Source organism: Apis cerana, linkage group LG3 (genome assembly GCF_029169275.1).
Source record: "Apis cerana isolate GH-2021 linkage group LG3, AcerK_1.0, whole genome shotgun sequence".
Classification (NCBI taxonomy): domain Eukaryota; kingdom Metazoa; phylum Arthropoda; class Insecta; order Hymenoptera; family Apidae; genus Apis; species Apis cerana.
The window spans coordinates 560,085-575,212 of NC_083854.1; the positions used below are offsets into that span (position 1 = coordinate 560,085).

The 15,128-nt window shown below is 19.2% G+C and overlaps 1 protein-coding gene across 3 annotated transcripts; it reads left to right on the forward strand.

The window, feature by feature from the left end:
- The first annotated feature begins 1,223 nt into the window (after positions 1–1,223).
- LOC108004107 (klaroid protein) lies at positions 1,224–14,261 on the forward strand. 3 transcript variants are annotated; one of them, XM_062073276.1, is made up of 15 exons: positions 1,224–1,495; positions 3,302–3,499; positions 3,608–3,937; positions 6,064–6,271; positions 6,387–6,541; positions 6,659–6,912; positions 7,036–7,212; positions 8,782–8,964; positions 10,427–10,626; positions 10,711–10,776; positions 10,847–11,078; positions 11,257–11,388; positions 11,454–11,743; positions 11,806–11,898; positions 12,545–14,261. In XM_062073276.1, the coding sequence occupies exons 2-15, from the start codon at positions 3,309–3,311 to the stop codon at positions 12,656–12,658; spliced, it is 2,625 nt and encodes an 874-aa protein (XP_061929260.1). In that variant the 5' UTR covers positions 1,224–1,495; positions 3,302–3,308; the 3' UTR covers positions 12,659–14,261. The 3 variants fall into 3 exon arrangements, with proteins under 3 accessions (XP_061929260.1, XP_061929259.1, XP_061929261.1); XM_062073275.1 differs by having other exon boundaries at positions 1,224–1,458; XM_062073277.1 differs by lacking the exon at positions 8,782–8,964 and having other exon boundaries at positions 1,224–1,458.
- Positions 14,262–15,128: the final 867 nt, after the last annotated feature.

Sequence of the window (15,128 nt, forward strand, 5' to 3'; positions counted from 1 at the left end):
TTAAAGATAAAAATATTATTTTATTACTATATTTTTAGTATTAGTATTAAACACGAATTTAGATCAATTAAAAATTAAAATAAAAAATTAAATATTAAATGAAAAATAAATTGAATTTTAATTTGGAGCATTAATTTTTGTAAACTTATAGATTTTGATAGAATTCAAAAATTATAATTTCAATTTTGAATTCAGTGATTCAAAAATTATTTGCATGCAAATTTTTGCATTTTTGGGATTTTTATATTTTATATGATTAAATATTAAATTTTAACTCAATCTGATTGAGCGATAAAAGCATAAAAAATTATGTGCCCAATTCAAATTATTTTTTAATTAAAAAATTTTCCGACGTTATGTTGATTTTTTTGTAGAATTTATTTAGATAATAAAAATATTATCACATGTTAAATTTAAATTAAAATTAAAAAGAAATTTAAATGAATTATATTTTTGGTCGAATTCAAATAGAATTATACTTATATTTACATGAGTGATCACTTGTTCGCCAAAAGTTAAAATCTAATCCAATATAATATCTAATAATATAATATATTATATAATATATAATATATATAATATATAAAGCTCAAATGCAAGGGAAAAAATAAAATTATAATAATAATTAAATATAAGGAAAATGTTATTATATCGATGTATTGTTTATTATATATATAAACGAATATTAATAAAAATATATTTTTTATTAAATAAATATTTATATATTATTTTAATTGAAAAATCATATGAAATTTTTTAATTGAAAATTTATTTAAATTTGGCGCGTACTGACACTTCTATTTTTCTATTGGTTTGGATAAAAATTCATGGTGTCATGTAATTCACACATTTCTATATAAATATGAGACTTGCAAATAAAACCGCTAATTTTAATCTGTTGAATTTTGATAATTAAGATATTGTTTTTAGATATCAAAATTTATAAAAAAAACATTTAAAAAAATGCAAAAATTTTAAAATTTTTTCTAAAATTCAGTTAGCTAAATTTAATTTTATTTTTTCTGTATTTACAAGAATTTAATCATAAAAAGTGATCATTTTATTGTGTTATAGTGATCAAATTATTTTCTAATACAATTTTTTTAAATTTCCTTATTTTAAAATATCAATTTAATTGATTTATTTTGAACTAAGTAATTATTATAATTTGATTTTTTTGGTAACTTTGATACATTAAACTAGGGAGAGTATTATAAAATGAATCATCGTAAGATGCGCGCGCATATAGATTCGTCGTTTTCTACGCGTTGCAGACTCAAGTTAGATTTTGGATCTTTTGAAAGACATAAATGTTGACAGACGTTTCGAAACAACAACAAAAAGAACCAATTTGTATCATTTAATCAATATTGCAAAGTGAATATTTTTATATTTTTTTGAATGCACGACATATTGAATCATTTAAGAAGAATCGCAAATTTCTTTCATATATTTTTGGTGAGTTCTCTATAAATAGAAAAGTTTTCCAGAAAAGGTAATGATATAATTAAATTGATATTAATGTGTATATAATAACTATTATACATATATATATATATATATATGTATATATACATATACATATATACATATATGTATATATATATATATATATATATATATATATATACACATATATATATATATACACACATATATATGAGCATTTCATATTTTTTGGCAAAACTGCAGAAATCTAATCAAAAAGAAAATAAGAAAAAAATGCTATTACAATTTGTTTTTAAATATTTCGTTATAAGCAAATATTGAATGTGATCTGAATATACATATTTAACAGATTCGGTATTAGAGAATGAGATTGATCATGTTTACTTACATAATACTTCGTAATTTGTAAATAAATTGTAAACTTGTAAAATATTTAAATTATTATTTAATGATCATCTTTAAATTTGATATCGATAATATAGAATATATTATATTCCAAGATTCTTGAAAACTTTATTATATCTCAATTAAATTATTAATTTGATGATTTGATTAAATTAATTTTTGATGTATATTTATTTCTATATTATATACTTTTTATTTTAAAACTTTTTTAAATAAAAATTAAATTAAATTAGAATTAAAAAAGTGTCTAGTGATCTGGGAAACCAAGTAATTAATCAATTTGGGATCTGGAGGATTTCAATATTTGTTTATAATTTTATAATAAAACATTTATAAATAAACTTCATATACATAACATTTTTTTCTTATTTTTGGATATTGTTCTTAAAGATATTAGGAATTGATTAAATTTAGATGAATTTTATGAATATCATGGAGATAGATAGTGGAAATATGAAATCTTAATATTAATAATTTATGCATTCGAAAAATACAGATTCTAATTATTATATAAATACAATACAGTATATTGTAGTATAACCGCCTTACAACTGTCTCGTAATCGAAAGATAGTATTTCATCTTATTCAAGCTCAACACTCACGAAACGTCTAAATATTATATAAAATAATTTTTTATTAATATTTTTGTTAATCATTGAAATACAAATTTGTTTAATTATTTTCTTACATTGTTTATATGTCATAACATTATCTTTTATTGAATATTTTTTATTGAATAATATAACGTCTATTATATACGATTTATCTTCAAAATGCCTGAATGAGATTTCGTATTATTATAAAATTGGATTTCTTTAGATTTCTTTCTATTATTATAAAATTTATTTTTAATATCTCTATTAAATCCAATTTTATTTTAATTGAAATATTATTACTAATCAAAAATACATCTTTAATTTTATTTTTAAATAAAATTCTTGCAATTTTACTGAAACACAAAATATGTATATATATAAAATATGATCGCGCGCTCATGCACACGTATACAAATATCTTATACATATATGTTTTTTTTTTTACAAATATTTTTTTAAAATAGAATTGTATTTATGTCATGAAAATATTATTGAAATTTGAAATATCTAATAATTTTATATACATTACGTTATTATTTTCTATTATTATTTCTAAGATAATAAATAAAAAAAGAGAAAGAATAGTACATTATTTAATTGTATATGTAATATCGTATTAATATATTCAGTATTTTGCGAGTTAATTTGAAATAAAGATTGAAATTATTAAACATAAAAGATATGAAAAATATATTTAGAAATATGCTTAAAATAGAAACCAAAAAAATCCTATTTAAATAACTTTCAACAAAAAATACTAATTTTAATTATTATGATAGATTATAGTATTATCCAGAATTCTATGAAATATTTTGTTAATTCTTTAAAATATAATCTATACTTTTCTTAGCAAAACTATGGAGAATGAGCAACGACATTATGAATTAAGAAGTGGAAGTAGATCTCGTTCTAGAACTCCTTTGATACAAACCACTTTAATTGAACCAGAGACTTTAGAACATCATTATGATTTAAGAAGTCAAAGTCGGGAGAAATCTTATATTCCTGGAGAAATTGCAAATAATAAAAAATCTGGTTTTAAAATTTCGTATGTTATATATATAATATTAAAAATATTAATTATTATAATGAAAGAATATATAAATTTAAATATATTTTACATGTTGTTCAAATTATCATTTTAATTTTGCAATAGTTCCAGTAATTGCAACAAAACAAATGACCAAGAAATTACAATAGAAAAAAAAAAAGAAGTTACAATTGAAACATTAGAACATGAATCTAAGCAATTTGAAAATTCTTCTATTAATATAAAAAAAGGAGAATGTCAATCTAAACAACAAAAAGCAAAAGAACAAGTATTTGCAAATGGTCAAACTGACAACAAAGAAGTTTCATTTGGATATAAAAAAAAAAAACATAGAACTTTTACTAGTGATTATTCTTCAGAAGAAACAGAACAAGAAGAATCAGATAAATCATATTCTGCACATGAAATTTATAAAAAAGCTGGTGATTGGTGGAAGTATGTATTATAGAATTATTCAAATTTAATTAACTTAATTTTTTAAATATAAATAAAATTTATATTTTTTTCATCAATTTTACAATATTTATTTTATTCTATATTAAAATTATTAATATTATAAAACTAGTAAATAGAATGAACATTTTGAAAAATAATTTTTTTTTTCTTTTATTTCTTTTGTTCTTTTATTTCTTTTATATATATATATATTATAGCTTTATATATATATACTTATAATGATTAATAACAAAGATTTAATTTTTCTTGATTATATTTCATTGTAGAGTTGCTTCTTAATTAAGAAAAATATTTTTAATATAATTCTGTGATATTACAGTGATGATTGAATTTAAATTATATTATATTATATTTATGCGAATATTTGATATAATAATTAAATTCAAATCATGTTTGATATCTTATACAATGTTTTTGTGATTGCGGAAACAAGTTAGATCTTTTTAACATTTATGGCTGATATTTACATGTTTTTTTATAAATTTTCTAATTATTTTTTCTTCACATTGATCATAAATATTTGTTAGATTTTGATAAATTTTTTCTTATATTATTAGTTTTTTTAGTTCATAATCTGTTCAATTTTTTTTTTTATTATTATAAATTATTTACTATTATAAATTATATCTTTATTGTTGTAATTTGAATTATATATATGAAATCAATATAGATTTGTATTACTTGTATGTTTTTTTTTTTTTGATATATTATTTTTTTATATATTTTATTATGTATAATGTTTATAGAACTCATAAAATCAATATAAATAATAGAACATTGGAGATTAATTTTATATAGTATAAGGCTTTAACAATAATATTTTAGCAATAATAATAAGGTTAGCAAAAAGTGTTGTTTTCTGTTGGTGATAATTTTGTTTTTAATGCATCAATGTAATTTTATTGTAATTTGCATTTATTAATATGCATTTATTATTCATGAATTTATGAATTCAGTTTTGCATTCTATGCTGGTTTTTTTTGTTTTTCAGGTATTTTGCCAAATGAATGTTATTTTTATAGTTCAAGATATTATATTTCTGTGATTTCTTTAAATGATATATTTGGTATTGATATTTTTGTTTAAAAAGATTTTGTTATAGTGCTGGCAGCTTTGGTTATTTAATGTACTTACATATATATATATATATATATATATATATATATATATATATATATATATATATGTATCTATTTGAGAATATATTATTGTATGTGGACTTGTTTATAATGAGGATTTGTGATAAATGATTGAAAAATTTTTTTTTTCTTTAAATGTTCTTTCTTTAATTCATATTTGGACTTGTATAGCTTTCTGTAGATAATCTCAATGCCATATTTTGAATGGATTAATTATTTTAGATATAAAGGTTTTGTTGAATTATAAATTATTAAATTATTATCATAATGTAAATTGTTTGAATTTTAAAAGATACTTTATTCTGAAAATTGTTTATATAAAAATATATTTAGTTACCTGCTCTTGGAAAAATAAGGATTCTTGTTTATTTGCAGGATAGACATTAATTTTTCTAAGATTATATCTAAGATCATATGCTTTTAAAATAGAATCTATTATTAAATATTTAATATTTTTTAGTATATTGTTTATTTTAATTTAATGACTTTGTATTGTTTATAGAAAAAAATAGATCATGATTTGAATTCTTTAGAAGATTATAAAAATCTTTTGAATTTGTTATATTTGTATTTTTTATTGTTTAAAAAATTGAATTTCTATGTTAAATGGTTTTTCATTTATGCTTTTAATTTCTATAATATTTGTATATTGGAATTTGTTATAATGAATATGAATACTTTCTATATATCATTATTAATATTAATGTTAGATTCAAAAATCAAAATTCAAATTAAACTCTTATAATTTATTGAAATTTAATTTTGATAATGTGTAAATTTTTTTGAGAACTTATTTATTAATTAGATTCATTTCTTATTGTATGTAATATCGAATATGTCGTTATAATAATTCTCTATTTATTATTATCTTTATTTGTAAAAACATATTTAATTGTATATTATTTTTGTATATTTTTTTATGTTGTATTGATTTATTATATTGAATTTTTAAAATTTTTTTATCAGTGTATTTCCAAAAACGGACTATACCTATTCCGAAACTTCTAAGTGTCGTTATGAAATAGCGCCAGGTATATTAGCAATGCCTAATATGTCACGACGTTCTATTCATTCAAATATGAAAGATTCTAATCAATTTTTATATGATCCTTCTGACATATGTGAAACAAGAAATGTTGAAGAAAAGGAAGGAACAAAAGTAGAAAATTATACAGTAAGTATAATATGATATATAATTTCAACAATATTTACATGTTTTAACAATATTAATAACATTAATATAATATTAATAATAATATATTTTTTTATTTTATTCCTATTTTTTATAGCCCATTAATGAAATGAATGAATTTTATGGAGCACATATGCCAAGTTTAGATTCAAAATCTAAAATTCAATATACAAAAATGCATGTAAAACAATATTGTAGTCATCGACAAATAATTTATGCAAAATCTGATAATTCAAAAAACTGGGAATCAAGGTTTGTGATTTATTTTCTGCATATATGTTAAACATGATTAATAACATAAATTATTTTTGATGAGATATAAAATCAAAAATATTTTATCATTTCTATTAAAAATATGTTTTTTTGTAGGCAATTATTATATTCTGATCTACCATCAAAACGTATAAATTTTCGGAAATATGATATTACATCTTCTCTTGATTCCGATGCTGAATTAGAAGAAACAGTTCCAAAGAACTGTAGTCAGAGAAATAAAATAACACAACAATTCATGAGTTTTATATTAATTATAGTTCTATGGTTCAATAAATTTCTTGAGTTTTTAAAACTTAAAACAGTTAAAAGAAGAGAATATTATGCTACTTATGAATATCAAAAATATGGTATAATTTATTAACATATTATATAAAAATTATATCAAAGCAATAGCTTTATTTATAGTGATATTACAAAATAAATAATTTATTAATAATTTATTTTAAAATAATAATTTTATTAAATTGCAGAATCTAAAATCTGGAAATATATTGATCATTCTTTACAGTATGTTTATTTTTTTATGGTCAAAATGCTTTTATTTGATTCATGGTTATTGAGCCGCATATTCAATATCAGAAATTGGATCCATCAAAAAAGCCTAAAAGTTTTTTGGATTGCCTTATTGCTATTACTTCTGTTTACTGGTAAATTTTTATAATTGTTAAGTCATTGTAAGAGATTCGCCAATTAAGAAATCCGTGTCTTCATATCGATATTTATTTATCTTTTTTTTCTTTTTTTTAAATATTTTATTTATGAATTATTTTATATCAAATCGATTACTTTTTGATTTTAATATCAATTTTTTTCTAAATGAAATATAATATAAATGATATGAAATCAGAAGCCAAAAAGGAAAATCATTATTTTTTTGAATTTCAAATTTGTTTAAAGAACATGAAATTTTGAATTTTATGATTTTTATTAATTCTTATTAAATGAATTTGTATTTCTGAATTGTTATCTCTGTAATTATTTATCAAGTTTTCTTTTTTCTTTTAATTATAAAGATTTAATATCTAAATATATATTTTTTTATTTTGAAATTTTTTAATATTGAAAATTATAAATAAATTTTTATTTTGCAAATTTTATAAATTGGAAATGATTGAAAATAAAAAAGATTTAAAAAAGAAACATGATATATATAATTGCAACATGAATTTTTATGATGAAATTTTTAAAACATTCTTAAAATGCATTATGCATTTTATTATTATGCTCAATAGTATATATACATATATATATATATATAAATTTTATTTTTCATTCTTTGCCTATAATAGTTTTTGTGATAATCAGATTGATATCATTAGATTAGCTTCCTTATTTATTTATTATTTATGAAAATTATTATTTGATAGATGAGATAAATTATTAAATAATAATCTTCCTCTATCAGAAAAAAATAGAAATTAATGATAAATAAAAAGAATGAATAGAATCTCTGTTTTTATATGAAAGGAAAGATTTGAAATTACTTATATATTGCGTTAAAACAGCTATTTTTAATAAATAATAAATAAAATAATAAATAACATGAAAAAGTTATGGAAAACTTTATATAAAACTTATATAAAACTTGTTCATATAATATTTAATGTAATTATGTTATTATTTTAAAGTATCATTATTAAAAAATAAATGATAAAATTGTTTAATGTATTTAAATGACTATTAAGTGCAAATAATAATGAAATGTGCAACTTATTTATCGATATTGTAATAATTCACAGCCAATAATTAATTTTAAAAATTTCATTATAAATTAAAACTCATTTTGCAATTGAAATTGAAATTTCAAAAAATATAATATATTTTTTTTTATATTTTTAATCTTTAATCTTTTCGATAAAATTTGCAAAATAAAAATTTATTTATAATTTTTAATATTAAAAAAAAATATTTTTAAATATAATTTTTGGAAATAAAAAAACAATTCGATCTAATAAATATCAATTTCGTGAAAATTGACAAAAATTATAAGATTTAAAGCTTTGTATTTTTTAAATAAATTCGAAACAAAATGCTTTCTTTTTCCGTCTTTCTGATTTGCATCATATTTCAGTTAAAAAAATAACCGATATAAAGAATAAAAAATAATCGATAGAATGATTTCTATTATATTTATCCACAAGATTGAATTTTTGCCTTGGCATCTTCGGGAAGACCGGTGAAACCTATCCTGGCGTTTCTTTTTCTTTTTGTTTCAGGAACTTACATCATGCAAAATCAGTCCTTTATCTGTCTGGATTCTCTGCACAATATTCCCTATGATGTCACTGAGACGAGCTATCACATCTTTAATGATATTATCAGTTTAACATCTTTTCGAAGCGATTTATTTATTGAATATATAAAAGTGTTTAAAAATTTATCAATATATTTTATGCCCGGTATGAACGTGTCTTTACCCGAGATGCCTTAGCATTGGTTAGAATTTAATCTAATAATTAGGTATACTTTTTATTTCTGAAAAACTTTTTCATTTGCTGGTTTTTATTTATTTTATATGTAGCTTATAGCAATATGGAATTTAATTGAATTTGTTACATATATGCGCGCGCGCGCACATACTCACACGAACACAGAATATTAATATATTTGAACATCTTTAGCAAAGAGTGGGGGAGTATATAAATTTTAGAAATCAAAATATAAAAATTGTTATAAGATTGTTGTTTGAGGTTTATTTATTAAGTTATAAAAGTGAGATAACTCTATCTCTAACTAATCTTTATCTCATTTTATTTAAGAAAAACTTAAATTTTTTATAATGCATTAATTTAATAAATAAACCTTGAGAAACATTTTTATTTATCAACTTTTGTGTTTGTTTTGAATTCTAAAATTGAGTTTTTAGAAGTTATGAAAATGTATTATGTTTGTACTATTTAATGTTTATTTTATATTGTATTTATAGGAATCAATTACTGATTTTTTTTTTTAAATTTGTTTAATTGTTAATGTAAAATTTATATATTATGATACATATATATATATATATATATATATATATTTAAAATATGAACGATAAATATTATATCAATGTTGAAAAATACTATCATGTTATATCGGATATATTTTATATAAATTTCAATAATAGTAAATATTCTTTAAAGTAAATATAAATGAAATAAATAATAATAATAATATCGAAATATTATTTTTACATATGATCGGTGCTGTGGTATCTATAAGATCACGTTCAACGGATGTACAACGTTTTCAGAAATTACGTGGACATTTATGCACATTATTGTATGTCGCGTTTTTCTAACTAAAATAGAAATTATACATTTTAATATATTGATGTAATATGTTCTGACATATTTGCGAAATCGTTTATTGTATGTCGCATATAATGAGCGAAACATAGCAATATAATGTTTACAATATTATACATTTGTTTTTATATATAAAAACAAATTTTATATATTTTATATATAAAAAAAAATTTAATTAAAAATGTTTAATACAAAAAAATTTAAACATAGCATATAAAATGTTCACATTAAGATCCTAGGTTGATAGAGAAAACGTGACATGCAACATGATAAAATACTTATATAGTTCTAATTAAATAATAATAATTAGATATTTGTAATATTGTAATTTTTTATATATATAAAACAAATTAATGAATGAAATCAATATTTAAATTTAATGGGAGAAGGATAGAGAGAGTAAAATTATTTTATTGGTAATTAAAAAATTGAAGTATTCATATTTTTCAAGGAGTATGGATTTAATCTTTATATCTTGATATTATCAAAATGGTGAGTCTCTTTGTCTATCCTTCTCTCAATAGTTATAACAAATTATAAAAATAAAGAACATAATATTTTTATATTTCAGGTAGCTGGTATTTAGTACATCTCTTAAGATTTTTTCCTGTAACCAAAGTTATTACACAGTACTTTGGATCTGAATTAGTTGTAAATGATAAACAATTGTTTTTAAAGGAGGAAATGTTTGAAAAAAATAATTTTCAATCAATCATTGAAAAATTATATAATAAAATTAACAATTTAGAAGATCAAACTATGGAAAAACCCGTAAGAGTTTTCATTTCTTCACTTTTATTTTTAATAAGAAAGACTTTTTTTAAATGCTGTTATTGATTAATCATTTTTATATAGGATCAACTTTCTGATATAATCCAAGTGCTTCAATGGTTAAAAACATATTCTTGGTCACAATCTAATGTAAGTTTATATGAATTAGTATTGTAATATATATATATAATATCGATTGGTATATATTTTTTTTTTGCAGAATGAAATATTATTTTTGGAAAAGAAATTAAAAGAATATAAATTAGATGATATACATGCTCAAATTGATATTATTAAATCGCAATTGGAAAAGTTGAATAAATTTTATTCAGAATTAAAATGTTGTAATACATACATGAATCATATTATTAATAAAGAATTGGAAAAACATATTGAAATGGTCTTAATTGATCATGCTGATATTTTAATATCAAAAATAGAAAAAGTTAAAGGTACTTGATTTTTTAGTTATCAAAGTAATAAGTTAAAAATATATATTCTTCTTAATAAAATATATAATATATATATAATATATAATATATAATAAATATATATTCTTCTTATAAAATATATTATGATATAATGTATAAAATAGCAGGAAAAGATTATAGGAATAATTCATTTTTACAGATCAGGACAAATCATGGATTGCTAGTAATAATCTTATAACGGATGACCGTGTGCGTGAAATAGTTAAAGAAGCAATAAAGATATATGATGCGGATAAAACGGGTCGTGTTGACTATGCTTTAGAATCTGCCGGTAAATTTATATTATTCAATTCATTGAATAATTATTTGAACTATAATATGTATTTTTATTAATAGGCGGTCAAATTATTAGTACACGTTGTACACAAAAATATGATATAAAAACTAGGGCATTCAAAGTATTGGCTTTTTTTACACTTTATCATGAAAATAATAATCCTCGTACTGTAATACAAGGAAATCCAATACAACCAGGTACTTGCTGGGCATTTCAAGGCTTTCCAGGATATTTATTAATTAAGTTACGTAGTTCTATTTACATTACTGGATTTACAGTCGAACATGCACCAAAATCGATATTGCCCAATAGTGAAATGAGAAGTGCTCCTAGAAAATTTAATGTCTGGGTAAATATATTAATATTTTTGTATATAAAAATATACAATTTAAATTAATATTTTTATTACAGGGTTTTCTTGATGAAAATGATTCTGAACCTGTATTATTCGGTGATTACGAATTTGTAGGTTCAGATAATAATTTACAATATTTTCCAGTTAAAGTGAGTTATATTCTTAATATAAGAATTTTATAGTCATATAGATCATCCTGAAAATAATTGCATTTTAAATCTCTCATTTTAAATATCATAAAAACCATATTTTTAATTTCATATAATTATAATTATATGTATTTATGTATAATTATATATATTTATAAATAGTTTTCATATTATTTAAAAAAAGAATAAAAGTTAATATTTTAGAATAAAACAAAATCATATCATAAGAAGTTATGAATAATATGAAATAAAAATTCAAGATCATTTGAAAATCGCAAAATATTAGTAAGAAAGATTAATTTAAAATTTTTTTAAATTTATAATTAAATTAGATTTAGAATCATCTTTATATATTATAAGCATTATCATAAATTTGTTATAGTATATAATTATTTAAACATATAAATATATAACATATATTTACTTATTGTATTTAGATTACGTTTGGAAAAATTAAAAATTTAACAAGTAATGAAAAATATGATTCGTGAAATTTAAATGGAATATCAAAATAGTTATTTTAAATAATTTTCAAAATAATTGAAAAGTTGTATGACAAATTTCAGGATGATCGAGTATAATTTTTTTATTTGAACAATTTTTTTTAAGATACATTTTAATATAACTAATAAATTTTTAAATGTAGAATACAGCGATTAAAACGCCATATGAATATGTGGAACTAAGGGTACATAGTAATCATGGCCAACTTGAATACACATGTTTATATAGATTTCGTGTTCATGGAAAATCTGTCTAAGTTGTTTTTTACTAAAAGTTTAAATAAAAACTTTTAGAAATTTTATATAAGAAGTACAAAGAGTAGTACAAGAATGTGTGAGATTAATTAAGAAGAGATTAGAAAGGAAAAAAAAAAGAAAGATATATTGCATGTTGATACGTGCCTTCAATTATTCTTTGATATAACAATAATCATTATAATAGAAAAAAATTTATTTTGTAACTCATATAACTGAAAATTATATATAAAAAGAGTAGACTTCCATACATATAAAGATTTTATCAAAAATTTGATCTTAGTATAAACTTACGATAAAAATCTTCTATATCGTTACGGTATATAAATTTGTCATAAATATATACTATTAACACAAAGTTAAATTCAACAATTTGATACGTGATAGATTAAATCTACGATAAAATCTACATATATGGCATGTCATTTAATAAGATGAATGTAAGTTACCATTATATATTAGCATATACTATAGACAATATATTACCATATACAGGATTATTTTCAGAGGCTTGATTTTAAAAATTAAAACGATTCATATATAGAAATATTGATTGCGGCTTATTTATTAAATTAAAAATTATAAGTTATAAGTCATAAGTCAAAATTTTCGATAGACGAATTAAGAATAAAATGCTAAAAAATCATAAAAAATAAAATTTCATTTATATGATTCTGTTAAAATATAAGTATGTTCACAAAATTAAGTTGTATATATTAGAAATCAATTTAGTTATTCTCTTCAATTAATTTTTCATTTAATTATATTTAATAAGAGTTCACATTCATATAAAAGAAAACAATTCTTGAAACAATTTCTTTAAAATGTATTATAAATTTAGAACCAATTTTGAAAATCTAATAACTTTTTTAATGAATGTGCTTAATGAATTAATTTTTTATTTATTTTGTATCATATATTCAATATATATTTCTAATTATATTATAGTATAAAGACATTCATATAAATAAAATATTTGACAGTAATTTAAATAATAGGAATTGAAATTTAAATATAAAATTTCATTCATATAAACAGAATTCCACATGAATGAAACATTTTTTTGTTATATCATTGATTTATTATGATTTCACTTTATTTTATTTAACATAAACTTTAATTCCTTATAACTTAATAAATAAGTCTCAACTGACATTTTTGTATATAATTTTGAATTTGTTTTAGTCTTTACAATTAACTCTTCAAAGCTCATTAACATCTTGTATATATAAATTACTATATATAAACAATACAGTGCCTAAAGATTCATGTAAAAATTCAATTACTTAAACATATTCCTTCTTTATATTTACATATTTATTGCAGTTTTATCATTAAGCACAAATGTATATTAATTTTTTGATGAAATATAAATAGGAATAAAAAAAAATGTTACTTTGCTCGGCGATCCAAATATTATCCAAAGTTCAATATTATTACATTTATAATATTGTTCAATTATAAAATTTACGCGACAGTACAAATCGTAAACGAGAAAAATTGTAGATATTAACTTAAGATATTTTTGCAGTGTTTGTACAATAACTTTAATTGTATATTAATGTTTTAAGAAATTAAATATAATATATATTTAATTAGCACATATATATGGCATATCAGCATTATGGTATATAAAGCATTAGAAATATTTGTAATGATTTCAGTTAAAACAATTGAAACCATTATAGATATTGATTAAGTTATTTTTTTTCTTTTTTTTTCTTAATTGTATAAATCAAAAAATTTAACTATTTAAAGAATATAAAATTTAGAAAAAGGAAAGAAATATCTTAAATGAAACAGAAATCGATTTTCATTTTTTTTAATAAAATAGCACTAATTTTTTGTTATTTAAATAGTTTGTTACTTAAAATAATATTTATTTCAAACATTTTTTTTATCCTATATAATTTAGAAATTATATAATAAATTTTTCTCTAAAAACATTGAAATATTATGAAAATGAAAATAGTTTTTAAAATCATTTTATTAAATCTTTTATAATAATCTAAAAGTTATAAGATACATAAAAATTTAATCTATTCAATATGAATAATATTTATGTTGTCTTAAAATTCTCTTAATTTTCATTATTTATTTTTTCAGATTTTTTTAATTATAGATTTCTTTAATTATAATTATTATAAATATAAAAAACATTTTTTTTTATTATTAAATTTTTAATAAAAGTACAAAAACATTAAAGTAGTAAAGTAGTAAAATTTTTTTTTAAAATAATTTTTTAATTTGCTATTTTTAAAGTGATTTATTAGATATAAATACCAAATTAATTTAATAGATATAAATACAAGTTGTTCTACAAAATTTTGACAAGATTTGCTTTCATGTGATATATTATTATGTGTGTGTATATATATATGCACACATATTGTATATGCATAAAATAACAAAATAACAAAAAATACTTTAATATGTATTACTTATTTTCATTTTTTTTTCTAGTTTTTTAAA